Raw genomic sequence first — 16,655 nt, 5'->3', positions numbered from 1 at the left:
CACTGTATTACACTTTTAAGGCCAGCATATGTATAGTTGAAGAAAAGGACTGTGATTAGTGAGAACAAAGTGATTAGATAGCTAGAAAAATTATACTGAGAAAGGTAATAGAGGGGGTGAATTTTATCAAAGTACATTACATCTATGTTATGGAAGTATCACAATGAAACCCCTTTATGCAATTAATACAGGCTAATAAGGGCTGGTGGAGTGGCTCAAGGTGTAAGCCTTGACTTCAAACGCTACTACCACAAGCAAAACAAAACAAAGCAAAAAAACACTAATAAAGAGAAATATATAGCTTTTGAAAACAAAACAAAAAACTATATTGAAATATCTGCTTAGGAAATAAAAGTCTTATAATTTCCCAAATGACAGGTTTTTAAAATATTAATCTATATTTATCTAAAATTAATTTATATTTATCTATTTTAAGATGTTTATAAAGCAATTCCTCTTGATATTTTCCAAAGTTGTGATAATTCATTTGGGAAATAAGAAAACAAGTACACACCCCACTGAATACTGTTCCATTTTGCCCAATTCATAGGCTCACACACTCCCAGTGTACAATAATGGTAAATTAGGCATTCTCTGAAAAATGGCTGCAATAGAAACATTTTTCAAAAAAAAATTCTTAATTATCATCATATAATAGTTGTACAGGGGGATGCACTGTGATATTTACAAATGTACTTATATCTTAGATTTACCCCCATTGTTCTTCTTTCTCCCTACTCCCTGCTTCTTAGAACAATTTCAACAGGTTTCATTCTTCTATTTTCACATATGAATATAAAATACATCCACAATGTTCACCCTCATTCATCCTTTCCTTATGCCCACCTCCCTCCCACTGGTACCCACCTCCAGAAAAGACCTGTTTTACCTACCTGTCCTTCATTTAAAAAAAATGTGTATTGATAGTCCAAGGGGGTTTTGCCTTGGTATTTCAGACATGTATATATCATACTTTAATCAGATTAACTTCCTATTCTCTATCATCATGCTCCCCTATTATTCAACAGCTTACAGTACATTACATTATATTTTATATAGATGGGATGTTTCAGTATTTTTCATTCTTTAACATTTTTTCCCCTTCTTGCTTCCAGTCCCCTGAAATTGAAATTTTTAAAAGGAGAGCTAGAATTTGCACACAAGAACAGGTACATCTATAAAACTTAACATCCATTCTCATTTTTAATAAAGTTAGCAAACTATTAAAAGTGTAAAGAGAATACCTAGAATTCATCATGATATTCTGAACAGTATTTAACAAATTAAGACAAAACATATTCCTATTACTTTATTAATAGTAATTTGGTGTCAAAATGAAATGCCCACAGCAAGCATGATGTACTTAGTAGTGAAATCTGTGTATCCTGGGAAAAGCTGCATGGCACTCATCCAATGAGTAAAGTAGACTCTGCATAATAAATGTCCATTCTTTCCTTCTTTCTTTTATTTTCCTTTCTTTTTTGGTGGTACTGGGGTTTGAACTCAAGGTCTCATGCTTGCTAGGCAGACACTTTTCCATTTTAGTCACATTACTTGCCACAAATGTCCATTCTGAATAAGGAACATACTAACTTGACATTTAGCATTAAATATACTGGAGGCTAAAATTAAAGCTTGACTTTTACTTGTCCCTATAGTTCTGCTCAGTGGAGAGTCCAAAGATGATTTTGGTTGAGAATAAACAAAACAAGAGGTATGAAGATTTCCAAAAATGTATTTGTACACACAAGAAAGAAAAGAGGTTAGAAAAAGGTAGGAAAGTGGAGAAATACATTTCAATTCAGCACAGAATCACCACTTATTTGTAAACACACCTAACACTGTAGTCATGATGACCCGACAAAGAACATTTCCACTGTAAGTGGCAGGATGACATAAAGCTTCTCTGCCCAATCAACTTCCCAGATGAGCGGCTTTCCATATAAAAAATTTCTAAGCTTTGTTTGAAGTTATTGTAGTGACACTGATATATACAGGTACTGAGTCGAGGTCTGGAAAATCAACTGGTTAGCTTGTATATTTAGGTGTTAAATATTTGGTTACTAAAATTAGAGAAACCAGAAAAAAAGGGAGTTGGTTACAACCAGTAATATAAAAGCCTGAAATGTCACCTCTACAAAGCCTTCCTCTCAATTATGTGCATTTTGATTGTTAGGCTTGCTGAGTTTTTCAGGAATGTAAGTATCACTTATGTATAGTTTGAACTGACTGCAGGCAAGGACTGTTTGCTATGTACACTAGCTGTTCACAACAGTTGAGTGGATGATGTATTTCAATATTTTACTTTGCTTCACTTTTTAATAAATGTCTCATCCAGGGAATCAAGTTAACTTATCAGAAATAAGTAACAATATTTTTATTTTTTAAAATTTTTTTATTGTTTTATTATTCATATGTGCATACAAGGCTTGGGTCATTTCTCCCCCCTGCCCCCACCCCCTCCCTCTCCCCCCGACCCCCTCAATACCTGGCAGAAACTATTTTGCCTTTATCTCTAATTTTGTTGAAGAGAGAGTGTAAGGAATAATAGGAAGGAACAAGGGTTTTTGCTGGTTGAGATAAGGATAGCTATACAGGGAGTTGACTCACATTAATTTCCTGTGCATGTGTGTTACCTTCTAGGTTAATTCTTTTTGATCTAACCTTTTCTCTAGTTCCTGGTCCCCTTTACCTATTGGCCTCAGTTGCTTTTGAGGTATCTGCTTTAGTTTCTCTGTGTTAAGGGCAACAATGCTAGCTAATTTTTTAGGTGTCTTACCTATCCTCACCTCTCCCTTGTGTGTTCTCGCTTTTATCATGTGCTCATAGTCCAATCCCCTTGTTGTGTTGACCCTTGATCTAATGTCCACATATGAGGGAGAACATACGATTTTTGGTCTTTTGAGCCAGGCTAACCTCACTCAGAATGATGTTCTCCAATTCCATCCATTTACCAGTGAATAACATTTCGTTCTTCTTCATGGCTGCATAAAATTCCATTGTGTATAGATACCACATTTTCTTAATCCATTCGTCAGTGCTGGGGCATCTTGGCTGTTTCCATAACTTGGCTATTGTGAATAGTGCCGCAATAAACATGGGTGTGCAGGTGCCTCTGGAGTAACCTGTGTCACAGTCTTTTGGGTATATCCCCAAGAGTGGTATTGCTGGATCAAATGGTAGATCAATGTTTAGCTTTTTAAGTAGCCTCTAGATTTTTTTCCAGAGTGGTTGTACTAGTCTACATTCCCACCAACAGTGTAAGAGGGTTCCTTTTTCCCCGCATCCTCGCCAACACCTGTTGTTGGTGGTGTTGCTGATGATGGCTATTCTAACAGGGGTGAGGTGGAATCTTAGTGTGGTTTTAATTTGCAAGAAATAAATAACAATATTTTTAAAACAATACCTGTATTCTTCATAGATTTCTGCCCAAAGAGTATGTTTAATATAGACAGCTATGTTTTTCTAAATTATCATAACATTTGGTCTTATTTTAAATCATGAGATTATATTTGTACTTCCTAGCCACTCTGATTAGTCTCGTGTCAGTTACTTATTGTCTCTCAGCTTATAATTTTCCCGTCAATGCTTGCTCTACAATAACGAGTATCAGTCTTTCAAGCATTTCTGGTTCATGGCAAGCATGATGTTAGCTTGCTCAGTAGCAGCCACTTGAGGGATATTGCTCATTCCAGCTGCTATGTGGCTGGGTGGTAGGTGTGGGACATCCAGTGGTGCTATGGCTCTGTTGTGACCCAGAAAAGCAGTTGCTTCCTATTTGCTTGGTCACTATGGACATGCATGGCCAGGGCAACCCAACAAACTTCTCTGCCATCAGCTACCGGCCCTCAACTAATTGGAAGCTGAAGGGTAGTCACTAACATAGAAGCACAGGATCGCTGGCATCAAAACTGAGGTAACTACTTTTAGTGTGTGTGTGTTCGTGTGTTTTGTGAGATAGGCTTTTGCTATGTTGCCCAGGCTGGGCTCAACAGATTCTCTTGGCTCAGAATCATGAGTAGCTGGAACTACAGGCATGCACCCAACTCATCTATATTATATGTCTAGCCTTAGAGGCACTAAGTCCTTAATTTTTTTGTTTCTATTTTTTCCCAGCTTCCCACTCAGAGGTACAAATCGTAATACTTAACTTTAGCATTTCAGGTTAATAGTAGTTGTTCATAATGAAAATAAAAACAAAAATATCCTTCCTGCACACTTTTACCAGGAAGTCGCAAAGAGAACCACTACTGAGGAAACGTGAATTGATGTATGAGTGGTTATGCCGGAAATCACTCAGGCTATCACTGAAGAACAAGCCAAGCCCTTCAGTAAGTAGAATTACCCCAGCTATAGTACACAACTTAGAAGGCTGCAGTTACAGCCTAAGCTTTTGTGCCGGACAGACCTAGGTTCAAATCCTAGTTGGGGTCCTTCTGAGCTTTGATCAACTTATGTCATCTCTGAGTTTTTATGTATACTCTATGCAGGAGGTATACTGCAAAGTAGGGTATGTCTCCCACACAGAATTGAGGAAAATAACAAGATAAGCAGCCACTACAATGATCAATTTTCTCATTTCTTCATTTTGAAGGTTAAGAATTTGAAGCACAGAAATAGTTTTTGCCAAGAGCACAGTAATTTATAGATAAAGCTGAAATGAGGCTTAAAATGTTTCTGACTTAATAAGCATACGAACTTGGATGCCTACTTAAAAAGTGTGTATTGACAAAATTTGTGCTATCGGCCAGTACTACTGGGAAGGATGAGAATTTATTAAGTACCATTCTAGAGCTTCTTGATAAATACCATTCCTCATCAAAAAGATGAGGAAGCCACTGATAAGTATAAAATAAGTGCAACTTATGTGATTAAAAATTTAACACCTTACTTTATATGCTATTTCATGCTTTATAAAGTGCTATGACTAATGAGTACTTGTTCACAACAGCAGCGGCTTTAAAAAAACACATCTTTTCATGACAGGAGTAATGAAGAATTTCATAAATTAAGAAATTAAAAGAACCATTTCAGATGTGAAAAAGGCAACTCATACCTACTTAATGATTGTGCTAATATTTTCTCAACTTTTAACAGAAACCCACATTTTCCTTAATTGTATATGTCATTTACAATAGTTTCAATCTAAAGAGTTAAACAGTATTTACTTTCTCAGGAAGAAAAAGGTAGCTTGGACTTGTTATGAAAAACAGATAAGTGATAAAAATGTGAATAAAAACAAAGAAGCTACTAAGAGAGGCTGATAATCATCTTACAAAGTACATCTGTATACTGTATTATTATTTCAATTAAATGGTGTCTTCAGTATTATAAACATGGACATACCACTTTCTCCCAACCCTGCCTGCCTCTATTACCTGAAACCAATGGAGATACTAGAAAAAAACTGAAACATAAGACTACTCAAAATGACTTATTAAAAGACTATTGTCTTCTGAAATATACCACTTGTTATATGTATCAGAATCTTACTCCTTTTGTTATTGGCAAATGTGAGGCAAGAGGCATTTGTTCTGGATGGGAAGTTACAATATTGTTGCTAGTGTCTAACAGAACATACCCACCTGCATATTCATAATTTGCTTCAGCATCCTCACGTGTTGAACATGCCTCCTTTTCTTCCTTCTTTATAAACATCAACCTAGTGCAGATCACAATCAACTCCTGCTTCATTACTGCAAAATTTGCAGCTATTTCCTGCAGATTGGCATCTTCTCTGCTTTAACCTACATAGCACATTATGGTCAGATTAACCTTAAAGTAATGTGCACTGTTACTTCTTTCTTCACAAATCAGAAACATTTCCCATTAAAAGCATATTTAAATGAATGGTTTTTACCTGTATGAAAGAGTTCTTTCACTTCTTCATTGTGCAAGCCCAGACCAAGCCCATCTTGATGCAACATGCAATGAAGACAAATTTTCCTTGAAAACTAAGATTTAAATGCCATTCTATTTTTCTCCTACTCTTCCTACAATATATGAACTCACAGCACCACCTACCTTTCAGTGAAAGGTTAGAAAACTAGCTTTACTCTTCACATAATGCCCGTATTGCTGGCCTATAAAATTTACTGTGAAGTTCAAATTGCAAAAGAGAAAAAAAATCTGACAATAGAAATTCCGTTTGACATTATCTAAAATACTTCTAACAGCATATGTAAATACTTCTAACAGCATATTTCTTAGCAGTGTTTCAAGAGTCTGGCCAGCATACAGACAATTTTAATTTAGCAAAACACAGTAAAAAGACTACCTATAAATGTTAATTAGAAATTATAATCGGGTAAATGGAGCCATCTTGACTTTAAAATCACCCAAGTTATGCCCAAGTGTTAACTGGAATTTATTGCTTTTCCTTAGAAATCTTCCCAATATTTTAGTCATTCCCCATGTTTAAATAGGAAAAAAAATGACCAGGTAAACAATTTCATTTTCCTGTCCTCCTGACGTCTGTGTTACTAAATTAATAATATAATGTGGGAGGGGCTTTCTGATGCAGACAAATTAAAACTAAGTGTACCATATTCCTTCTTCAAACCAGTGTTGTTATTCTTTGATCTCAAGCTGCAATAGAATTCTTTTCAGAAATGATCATTTCCTAACAAAAATCTGGTCACTTTAGGAATACTATAGTAATTAGTCAGAATGAACATGCATTTGGACTAAAACCTGAGAAGTCAAACCATGAAAAGCAACTGGTTTTATGAAATGAACAGCCATGCTGTCCATGAAGAATTGTCTTCAGTTCATGTAGTACTTCTGCTCAGTTCAGAACAATCCTGCACAGCAGGCCGGGGTGAAAGCCACCTCCCTCTGATCACAGGGAAATGGACATACTACTGCTAACAGACATCCATCCATGTTGAACAGAACTCCAAGCCAAGGTCTACTCATGGCTGCCTCATGCTCTACTACTCAGATATAAAAATCAGAAAAAAAAAATCTAAATAATTTCAGTTAAAACTGAGCTCAAACATAATGTTACTTATAGAAGTAGTTTTTTGGCAGTTCTGGTGTTTGAACTCAGGACCTCACCTGTGCTAGGCAGGTGCTCCACAACTAGAGCCACTCCACCAGCCCCTTAGAAGTTCTTTAGAAGACTGCATTTAATTATGATTTTCAGTAAACTTGAAGAGTTTCAAAATAACTTTTTAAAAAACAGCTTGTTAAACTGAGTAATAGAATTAAGCATTTTTTAAACTGATATATTAGAGCATTAATTATTTCAGAAGGCTCTTTTGTTGGAGTTTATAGTTCATTATGTCATTCCTGATACAACTTGTACCATATAGGTCTTCTGTCTGGTGATTTATGTCAACTGATACCAAGAGAAGACTTTTTTTGACTAATGAATTAAATTACCATTCATTACCATCCAATTTAAATACAGTTATCTTGCCAGTGTAGCAGAGTTTCCAAAAGGGAGGAAGAGGCTCTTCTAACATTTTTGACTGGTGAAATTTTCGTATTATTGATGGACTAAAATGAGTTTTTCTCATCTGTCCTGCCTCATAAGTCTTCTGCTCTTTCCAAAGATGTACATTGCTTATCCATTACTTTTCTAATGGTCATATTAATTTTAAATTCCTCATTTCCTCCTTAAGAGTCCCTTTTAAGATATCCCAGAGAAGTTACTAATATACTTCACGGTTTTACTAATAAACTCCTATGTCCTAACATTTAAAGTAAAATTAAAAAATTTTAAAATTTTCTCACATTTTATTGCCCAGTACAAACTTGATTCAAATGAACTAAGAAACAACATTTTGTATTTGAATCAACATTAACTTAGAGACTTCTGGTAGGAGGTAACACATTATATTTTAACATATTAACACTCAGCATGAGTTTAGATGTTTTAACCATAGTTTTTCATTCAACCAAGCAACTTTTTTTGGTCTCTTCATTTGTATGTCTTTATTTTTTTCTTCTTTAGAAGTTCACAGTGTTACAGAAGTGAAAAATAAGACTGTTAGAAACATACATGGCTTTGAATACATAACAATTTTAATAATGTTGTCACAACCCTAATGCAGTGTGACCCTTATTTATTTACCATTATCCAGAATAAACCTCCGTACATAGAAAATTGTTCAAGTATTTCTAGAGCAGTGCTTATAAAAGAGGTCTCACTGCTAACTTAACGGGCATCTATTTGAATCCCACTTCTAACTTTAACACAATTAGAGTTCTATCAATTTTTTGAGTTTACAATGAATGCATCATACACATTCTCCAGTATTCTAAAATGCTCAAAATGAGCCAAACATATAATTTGATTTGCATCTTCTATACAGCACCAGAGGATAACAATGGATCTGACTAACCAAATATTCTCTTTCCTTTATTAGTTACATTTATCATCCTTTATTTCTACAACAATAAACCAACATTGAAAATGAAGAGAATTCAGGTCAAAGGCTTTCTTTCACCAAATAAATAAGCATTTCATTCACTTCATACTTAAATACTTAATCATCTTCCTATTGTGTGTTTCCTGATAACAGCTATCCACTTAACTTCTTGTCTATGAGACTAAGCAAGTCTGATAGGATTCTCTAGGTTTGCTTTAAAACTTTCAAGAAATCTGGTAGCCAGTGCATCATCAACCACTCGGCTATCGCTTGACATGGTGACTGTTATAAGCTGGTGCCGCTCAAGCTTGGTGTTCCCCTCTTCATCCTCAGTGAGTCTCAGCACAGGTCGGAATCTCCCAACAGCCAAAATACAGGCCTGAGGAGGGTTGATCACTGCAGTGAACTCATCAATGCCAAACATCCCCAAGTTGGAAATACTAGAGGGGGAAAAACAAAAACAAAAAAACCCTCTAAGGTGGCATGGCCCAAAGCACATATTTTTACTCTATTAAAAAGCTGTGCTGTGCCACTGGACCTTCTACCAAGTTATTCAAAGACCAAAGAATACATAGTAGTATACATGCAAATATTATATCTACCATTGTATATTCAGCATTGAGCTAGAGGTCCTAGACAGTAAAGTATGGCAAGAAAAAGAAATATAAGGCATAAGTACTAGAGAAAAGAAATAAAATTATCCTTATGTGTAGATGAGTCCACTGTGCACAGAGAAAATCTAAGGTTGTACTGACAAACTAATAACATTAATATGCAAGTTTAAGTCACTAGAAAAAGGGTCAATATAACTATATCTACTTATAAGCTGTTAACATTCAACAGTGAAATTTAAAAATTTAAAAACAAATACCAAGTAATAAATTTAATGACAGTATATGACCATTACAAAGAGACTTAACTGAAAAAATCAAAGGAGTCAGTAAGACTCAATACAGTGAAGATGTCAATTTTTCTCAAACTGGTTAAAAGACTTAATGCAACCCCAATCTAAATCCCAGCAAGGCATATGGGGTGTGCATGTAAACAGGATGACAAACTGACTCTGGGAGAAAAAGAAAAAGAGAACTCTGACTTTTATTAAACATCATATAAAAATTCAGTTTCAAGGGCCAGGTGTAGATACATGATTGTAATCTCAGCTCATAGGAGGCTCATGATCTGAGGGTGGCCCTAGAAAAAACACAGACCCTACCTAAAAATAACTAGTGCAAAAAGGGCTGGGGGCATGGCTCAAGTGACAGAGTGCCTGCCTACCAAGTGCAAGGCCCTGAGTTCAAACCCTAGTACGTCCAATAAAAAAAAAAAAATCCAACTTATTTCATCTATGTGTGAAAAGTAAAGTTATAATGCTTCTTGATGATAGCACAGAAGAATAACACATTAGGCAGACAAAAAATTCCTAACAGAAAACAAACAGCACCAACTAGGAAGAAAAATAATGATAAGCAAGAACTCAATAAAATTCAAAACTTCTGTTCATTAAAAAATAAATAAATCACTGAGAATCAAAGGCAGGACAGAGTGGGAAAAGGTATTTGAAATAAAATGTATCCACAAAGGTATGGATATCTGGAAATACCAACTCCTACAAATCAATTTTAAAAATGGATGCAAGAATTCAACAGTTAATGAGTTATCAGATACTCAAATGGCTGATAGGTGAAAATGTATTCAACAGTATTAATTTGAACTTCCTTGACCACAAAGAGTAGCACTAAACTCTCAACTCTTAAAATTGAAAACCTAACATTAAAAAGTTGGCAAGAATGTGGAGCACTGGGAATTATCATGCATTGTGATAGAAGTGTAAATTTGCAAAACCAATTTTGGAAAATTGTTTGGCACTATCTATTTAAGAGCTTTTTACCCAGGAATTCTACTTTTATGTCTATACAACAAAAATGTGCACATATCTTTACCATAAAACACGAGTAAGCACATTCAAGGCACCAGTATTTGTAATAGCACCAATCTGAAAACATACAAATACCCATCAAAAGTAAAATGGATATTGGACTTATATGACAGAATTCTACAACAATAAATGAATGGCTGCTTCATATAGCAATATGGTGAATCTCTCAGATATTAGTGACCAGAAAAAAAAATCAGACAATAGAGAATACATATTTATATAAAGATAAAAACCAGCAGAAGAAACCTAGAATCATTTTCAGAATGTGCAGAGTGATGATTCAGAAGGATAAAGGGAGGAGTCTGGAATGTTGACAGTGTTCTGTGTCATTCTTTGGGAGGTAACACAGGTTTCTTTACTCTGCAAAAACTTCAATCTATATTCAGTATATTTTGCCATATGTATGTAACACTTAAAAACAGAACTGGTAATAAAAAGGTTCATTCCCCAATACTACAAAAACTAAATGAAAATAAACAGATGCAGAGAGAAAACAGCTGATGCTTATAAATCTATTATTTATAAATTTATTAAAAAGTAAGAGTTTAAGAAAGAGAATGTCATTTGTGCTACTTAATGTCCATCCCAAAGAATGCTTATTCAGTACTATTGGGTCCCCAGTTTTTGATATGAAAGCCTGACTAGTCTGAAGAATACTTTCACTTGTTCTGTTATCTTAATAAAGTATATGATATTTAGCCTAAATTTTATTGGGGGGGGGGCTTCTTAAAATTTTTATTTCATCATTTTTACGCTTACTCACATGCATATACATTGTTTGGGCCGCATCCCACCCCCACCACCCTCCGCCACCCCCCTAGCTTAAATTTTAGAAAGATTTCAGATAAATAAGTGAAAATTGTGACATGGACTTATTAAGTCTTACTTCTACTTGTTTGATGCTACTAATAATTCAGAATTTAATATTACCTAAAAGATCCTCCTTGGTATTCTTCAGGTAACAATTTTCCATCTCTTGCTTTCTTTGACAGAGCCTGACAACAAAAACATGTTATAATCATGTCACTTGAAATATTGGTAGGCAGTATACATAAACTCTCTGATATATCTTGATTTGACTTTACAAGATGTAAGACATACATTAAGTAATTTTCTCTAACCCAATTATAAGAATAAGCTGCAGCACAGATAATGCAAGAATCTAAAGAAATTAGTCAAAATTTCCTAAAAGTTCAAATATTAGACTTTCCCTGTGTACCAATACTTAGGCAGAATGGTTCAGTATTTTCTACAATACAGAACGCAATTTTCTATTTTGCCTATAACATTTTTCCTTGTAAGAAAAATATTAAAACAAGCCACTGTTAATCTTTAAAGTAAGTATCCAATGATAACCAATGAGATATACCCACAATCTCACAACCAACACAACAGTTTTTATCTTTTAGTGTTTTCTTCATTTTTATTAAAAACATATATAACCTCAGATGATGGTAAAGAAAAAACAGAATTTTATATTTAACTTCTTGGTATTGTATATATAATATGTGTTTCTGGTCTTCTAGCTAATTTTTAAATGTCTGCTTAACAGTCTAAAGAATGCATTTGCCATAATTTAGTCATTTTCCCAGTGTTATAATTTATTTGGTTCATGGGTTCCTTCTGAACACTTTCAAAAAAATTTTCAGAAACAAAATTACAGTGCCCTGGAACCTAGCCTTTTTTGGTTCTTGATTCCCTAGCTGAAATGTCTCCTGAATGAACTACTCCTAATTTACACTGTCACAAGCAATACAAGAATGTACTAGGTACATAATCACTCTCTACAATACTGACTTTTGAAAACTTACAGAGGGAAAGAGATGACACTGAGAGTAACATTAAGAAAAGTGAAGTTTCCTTCTCACTGCACTTAGAATTAACCATTTACTTTTCAATGCTAACCTTTACCTTTCAATGCTTCAAAAGCAAGGAAACAGAAATTGAGTTATCACATATTAAGAATTAATATGAATTAATTTATGAGAAGGGTAAAGAACAATAAAGTCATTATCATTTGGGTAGATAAAATATATCTGGGGCTTACTTAATATTTTGTATTACAAAGCCAACATAGACACATTACAATCACAACAGATAATTATTTAATTTTACACCATAGGTAACTTAATTTTTGAAAACTAAAGCATTCTTTAAAAATCTCAAAAGTTCCGGGTGCCAGTAGCTCACACCTGTAATCCTAGCTACTCAGGAGGCACAGATCAGGAGGATCGCGGTTTGAAGCCAGCCTAGGGAAATAGTTCTGCGAGACCCTATCTCGAAAAAAACCCTTCACAAAAAAGGGCTGGTGGAGTGGCTGAAACTGTAGTCCCTGAGTTCAAGCCCCAGCACCAAAAAAAAAAAAAAAAAAAAAAAGTCTAAAATTGATCTCAATGTATTAATGTAACTTACTACCAACAGAAACTATAGATTTATGCTATTTGTACAGTTACTTATAAACTGTTTAAATTGGAAGTGAAAAAGGAAGAGGATCTCTATAGTCCTTGAAATATCAGTAACAGAACTATCTACAAACACATTTTTCTGCCTTCAGCATATAACTGTGCACATGATCTGAGCAGACACATGAACTTTATCAAATCATTAAAAAAGAAGTCATTCAAATGAACTTTAAATGACTTTTAATTTTTTTTTAAAACTGGGTTTGAATTTAGGACTTTGTGCTTACAAAGGAGGTGCTCTACTCTTGAGGCACACCTCCAGTCCATCTCTGATTATTCTGGAGATGGCATCCCACAAACTATTTGCCTGGGCTGGTCTTGAACTGGGATCTCCCAATCCCAGTCTCTCAAGTAGGTAGGCACGGGTCACCAGCATCCGGCTGAATGACATTTTTTAAAGGCAGATGGTCTCAACATATCCTGATGAGTTACCAGGGTATAACAGATGAAAAATATGCAAATCATTTTAAGAACTAGATTCAATTATATATACTATACCTAAAAAAAATCTTTATGGACCCTCAATACATCAGCAGAATATTCCTTTCAATGAACTCTGAGGCTGTATAAAGTATGAGGAGAATCATTTAATTCTGAAAATCTGTAATCCGCACTGGGATCTCTTGGCAATGTGGACTTAAAATCAAAGTACATGTTATCTAAAGTATTCAGCTGAAAGGATGTAAGAAAAGACGCCTAGCAAATATTTCTATAGTATTTCACATGCATTGATAATTCATTAAAAAAAATTTACTAGGTACTTATGAGATAAATTTTGCTCCTGCCGTTTAAGGAAGAATTAGGCACAGCAGGGAAGCTAGGGCTTATTACTCTATCATTCAGGGAATACACACTTGAACTTAGTGGGGAATGCCTTTAACTCTGGACACTGACATCCTTGGGATTACTGAGAGACAAAGTAAATATGTAACACAAGTATACTTAACCAGATGGGGGTTAAAGGATCCACAAACCCTTGAAACGTCAGAAAATTGTTTTATTGACAAAAATTTAAAAATAAATTTGCCAAGCAACTACTACATTGCAAGCACTGTTCTAGAATTGAACATGTGGTGATGAGTAAGATTGTCAACATCAGTCCAGTCCATAGGGAACACAGAAGACTCCGCAAATAAATAAGGCAATTTCAAAGACTGATAAAAGGGTAATGGGTTAGAATGTTAAGAAACTAGGCAAGCTATGGAAGCTACAGAAGGCCTGTGAAAGTGACATCTGAATTGAGACATGAATGATGAAAAGGAGAAGTATGTCCTGGATGCTGTGCATCGCTAGCAAGAGTCCCAAGTTGCCTGTTTATGATCTCAGAGTCCCTCAGAAAGACTGCTCCCACCTAACCAGCTAGTGTTGTAGGTTCTCTTGTTCACTGCCTGCCTGCTAAGGCCCAACCTCACGTTCCTGCAGAATCTTCACTGCTTCTTTGGTGCACGACACTCCTAATTCACTTCTCTCATTTTCTAACACTTTTTGCCCCAGTTCGTTTCTCAAGTTCTGAGCCACAAGATTGGGTGGAGGTGTCTTGAAATGTATCCCTGTGGCTTTATTAACTGCTACTTGTATCCCAGTAAACCAATCTATTAACTGTTACTTTTAAACTGGCCAAATTAATACCACCTTGCAATCAAGAAAAATAGTTGCATTTTTATCTATACACTTAGAGTCTGCAGATCTTTTCAAAGAATGAAGACCTACAAATGTCAATTGTACTAAGTTCACCTTTAATTATATGCAACTCAAAAATTCTAAGTTAAGTACAATAATTACCAGTATGTGTTTAAAAATAGATCAACTTGCATTCATTTATTTATTTTGGGCAAATAGGTCTATACATTTACATATTGTTAGCTTCCCAAAGAAGTCTTATTTTCTGCCTTTTATCTACCTTATAACTTTTTCTACCTCTAAACATACAACAGGTCCTTGGTCAACAGAAAAAGAAAATTATCACTTACCCAAACGAATCTGGACATTTCAATATAAACATGTTGAGACGTGGTACTTTTCCCAAGAAATACCCCTGGAAATCACTGTAGCAGTCAAAGCTGACCCACTGTCTGTATTCCTGTTTATTCAATGTGTTATTTTTTTGGAAAATTAAACTTCTCCAGATTGGAGTCATAAAAACTGCTTTACAAGAGACCCAGGAAAAAGAAAAGTTATTTACCTCTGGAATGCTGAGTACTTTTAGTGGTTTCAAGTTTAGAGAGGAAATGAATAGAATAAACTTTAAGAGTGGAATATTGTTAGCACTGAGGTCTAGCCATTCCCATGTCTGTAGAAACACAGTTTCATCTTACTTCAACTTTAAAATGTATTTGAAAAAACACTGAACTGAAATCTAGACTTTGTGAAATAAAGCTTTTGTCTAGAAAGCTTATGAATGAGGTTGACCTCCAATTTATCTAACATTATTTCTGAATTTTTTGAATATAAGATTTTCATTAAATGGGTCATACCTAGATAAAAACTTAAAAACCTAAGTACATAGATGAGAATCACTTGGAATAATATTCCCTCCCCACAGAAATCCCTGTGTGACCAGATCATATTAAGGCTATCAAAAAGTAATTAACTGAAAATACATTCAAACATTTTGAAAGCATAGTCTTTCTTAAGACATACCTTTAGTTTGACAAAATGGATTAAAAAAGAAGATCCAACAATTTGTTGCTTACAGGAGACTCATCTCACCGACAGAAATAAGCATATGCTTAGGATGAAAGGCTGGAAGAAGATTTACCAAGAGAATGGCCCCCGAAAACAAGCAGGAGTAGCAATACTTATCTCTGACAAAGTAGACTTCAAACCTACATTGATCAAATGAGATAAAGAAGGACATTCCATACTAATAAAAGGGGAAATAGACCAAAAGGAAATAATAATCATCAATCTGTACGCACCCAATGTCAACGCACCCAATTTCATCAAACATACCCTGAAAGACCTAAAAGCATATATAAACGCCAACACAGTGGTTGTGGGAGACTTTAACACTCCATTATCATCAATAGATAGGTCATCCAAACAAAAACTCAATAAAGAAATCCAAGATCTAAAATATGCAATAGATCAAGTGGACCTAGTAGATGTCTACAGAACATTTCATCCAACCTCTACACAATATACATTCTTCTCAGCAGCCCATGGAACCTTCTCCAAAATAGATCATATCCTAGGGCACAAAGCAAGCCTCAGCAAATATAAGAAAATAGAAATAATACCATGCATACTATCTGACCACAATGCAGTAAAAGTAGAACTCAACAACAAAAGTAAAGACAAAAAATATGCAAACAGCTGGAAACTATATAACTCATTACTTAATGAAGAGTGGATCATCGATGCAATAAAAGAGGAAATTAAAAAGTTCCTGGAAGTCAATGAAAATGAAAACACAACCTACTGGAACCTATGGGACACAGCTAAGGCAGTCTTGAGAGGAAAGTTTATAGCCATGAGTGCATATATTAAAAAGACTGAAAGATCCCAAATCAATGACCTAATGATACATCTCAAACTCCTAGAAAAACAAGAACAAGCAAATCCCAAAACAAATAGAAGGAGAGAAATAATAAAAATAAGAGCTGAAATCAACGAAATAGAAACCAAAAAAACCATACAAAGAATTAATGAAACAAAAAGTTGGTTCTTTGAAAAAATAAACAAGATCGATAGACCCCTGGCAAACCTGACTAAAATGAGGAGAGAAAAAACCCAAATTAGTAGAATCAGGAATGCAAAACGGGAGATAACAACAAACACCATGGAAGTCCAGGAAATCATCAGAGACTACTTTGAGAACCTATATTCAAATAAATTTGAAAATCTAAAAGAAATGGACAGATTTCTAGATACATATGA

The 16,655-nt window shown here is 34.8% G+C and overlaps 1 protein-coding gene across 4 annotated transcripts in view; it reads right to left on the bottom strand.

The window, feature by feature from the left end:
* Nucleotides 1-7,723: 7,723 nt before the first annotated feature.
* Nucleotides 7,724-16,655, bottom strand: part of Pdhx (pyruvate dehydrogenase complex component X) — a 68,920-nt gene continuing 59,988 nt past the window's right edge. For all 4 annotated transcript variants that reach the window (XM_074044347.1, XM_020183855.2, XM_074044363.1 and 1 more), the window contains 2 exons: nt 11,245-11,309; nt 7,724-8,818 (listed from right to left, as the gene is read on the bottom strand). In XM_074044347.1, the coding sequence (XP_073900448.1) occupies nt 8,560-8,818; nt 11,245-11,309 (324 nt within the window). In that variant the 3' untranslated portion in view covers nt 7,724-8,559. The remainder of the gene's footprint in view (nt 8,819-11,244; nt 11,310-16,655) is intronic.

This window comes from Castor canadensis, chromosome 1 (genome assembly GCF_047511655.1).
Source record: "Castor canadensis chromosome 1, mCasCan1.hap1v2, whole genome shotgun sequence".
Classification (NCBI taxonomy): Eukaryota; Metazoa; Chordata; class Mammalia; order Rodentia; family Castoridae; genus Castor; species Castor canadensis.
The sequence above is the reverse complement of the archived record's forward strand: the minus strand, read 5'-3'. Positions and strand labels throughout refer to the sequence as shown.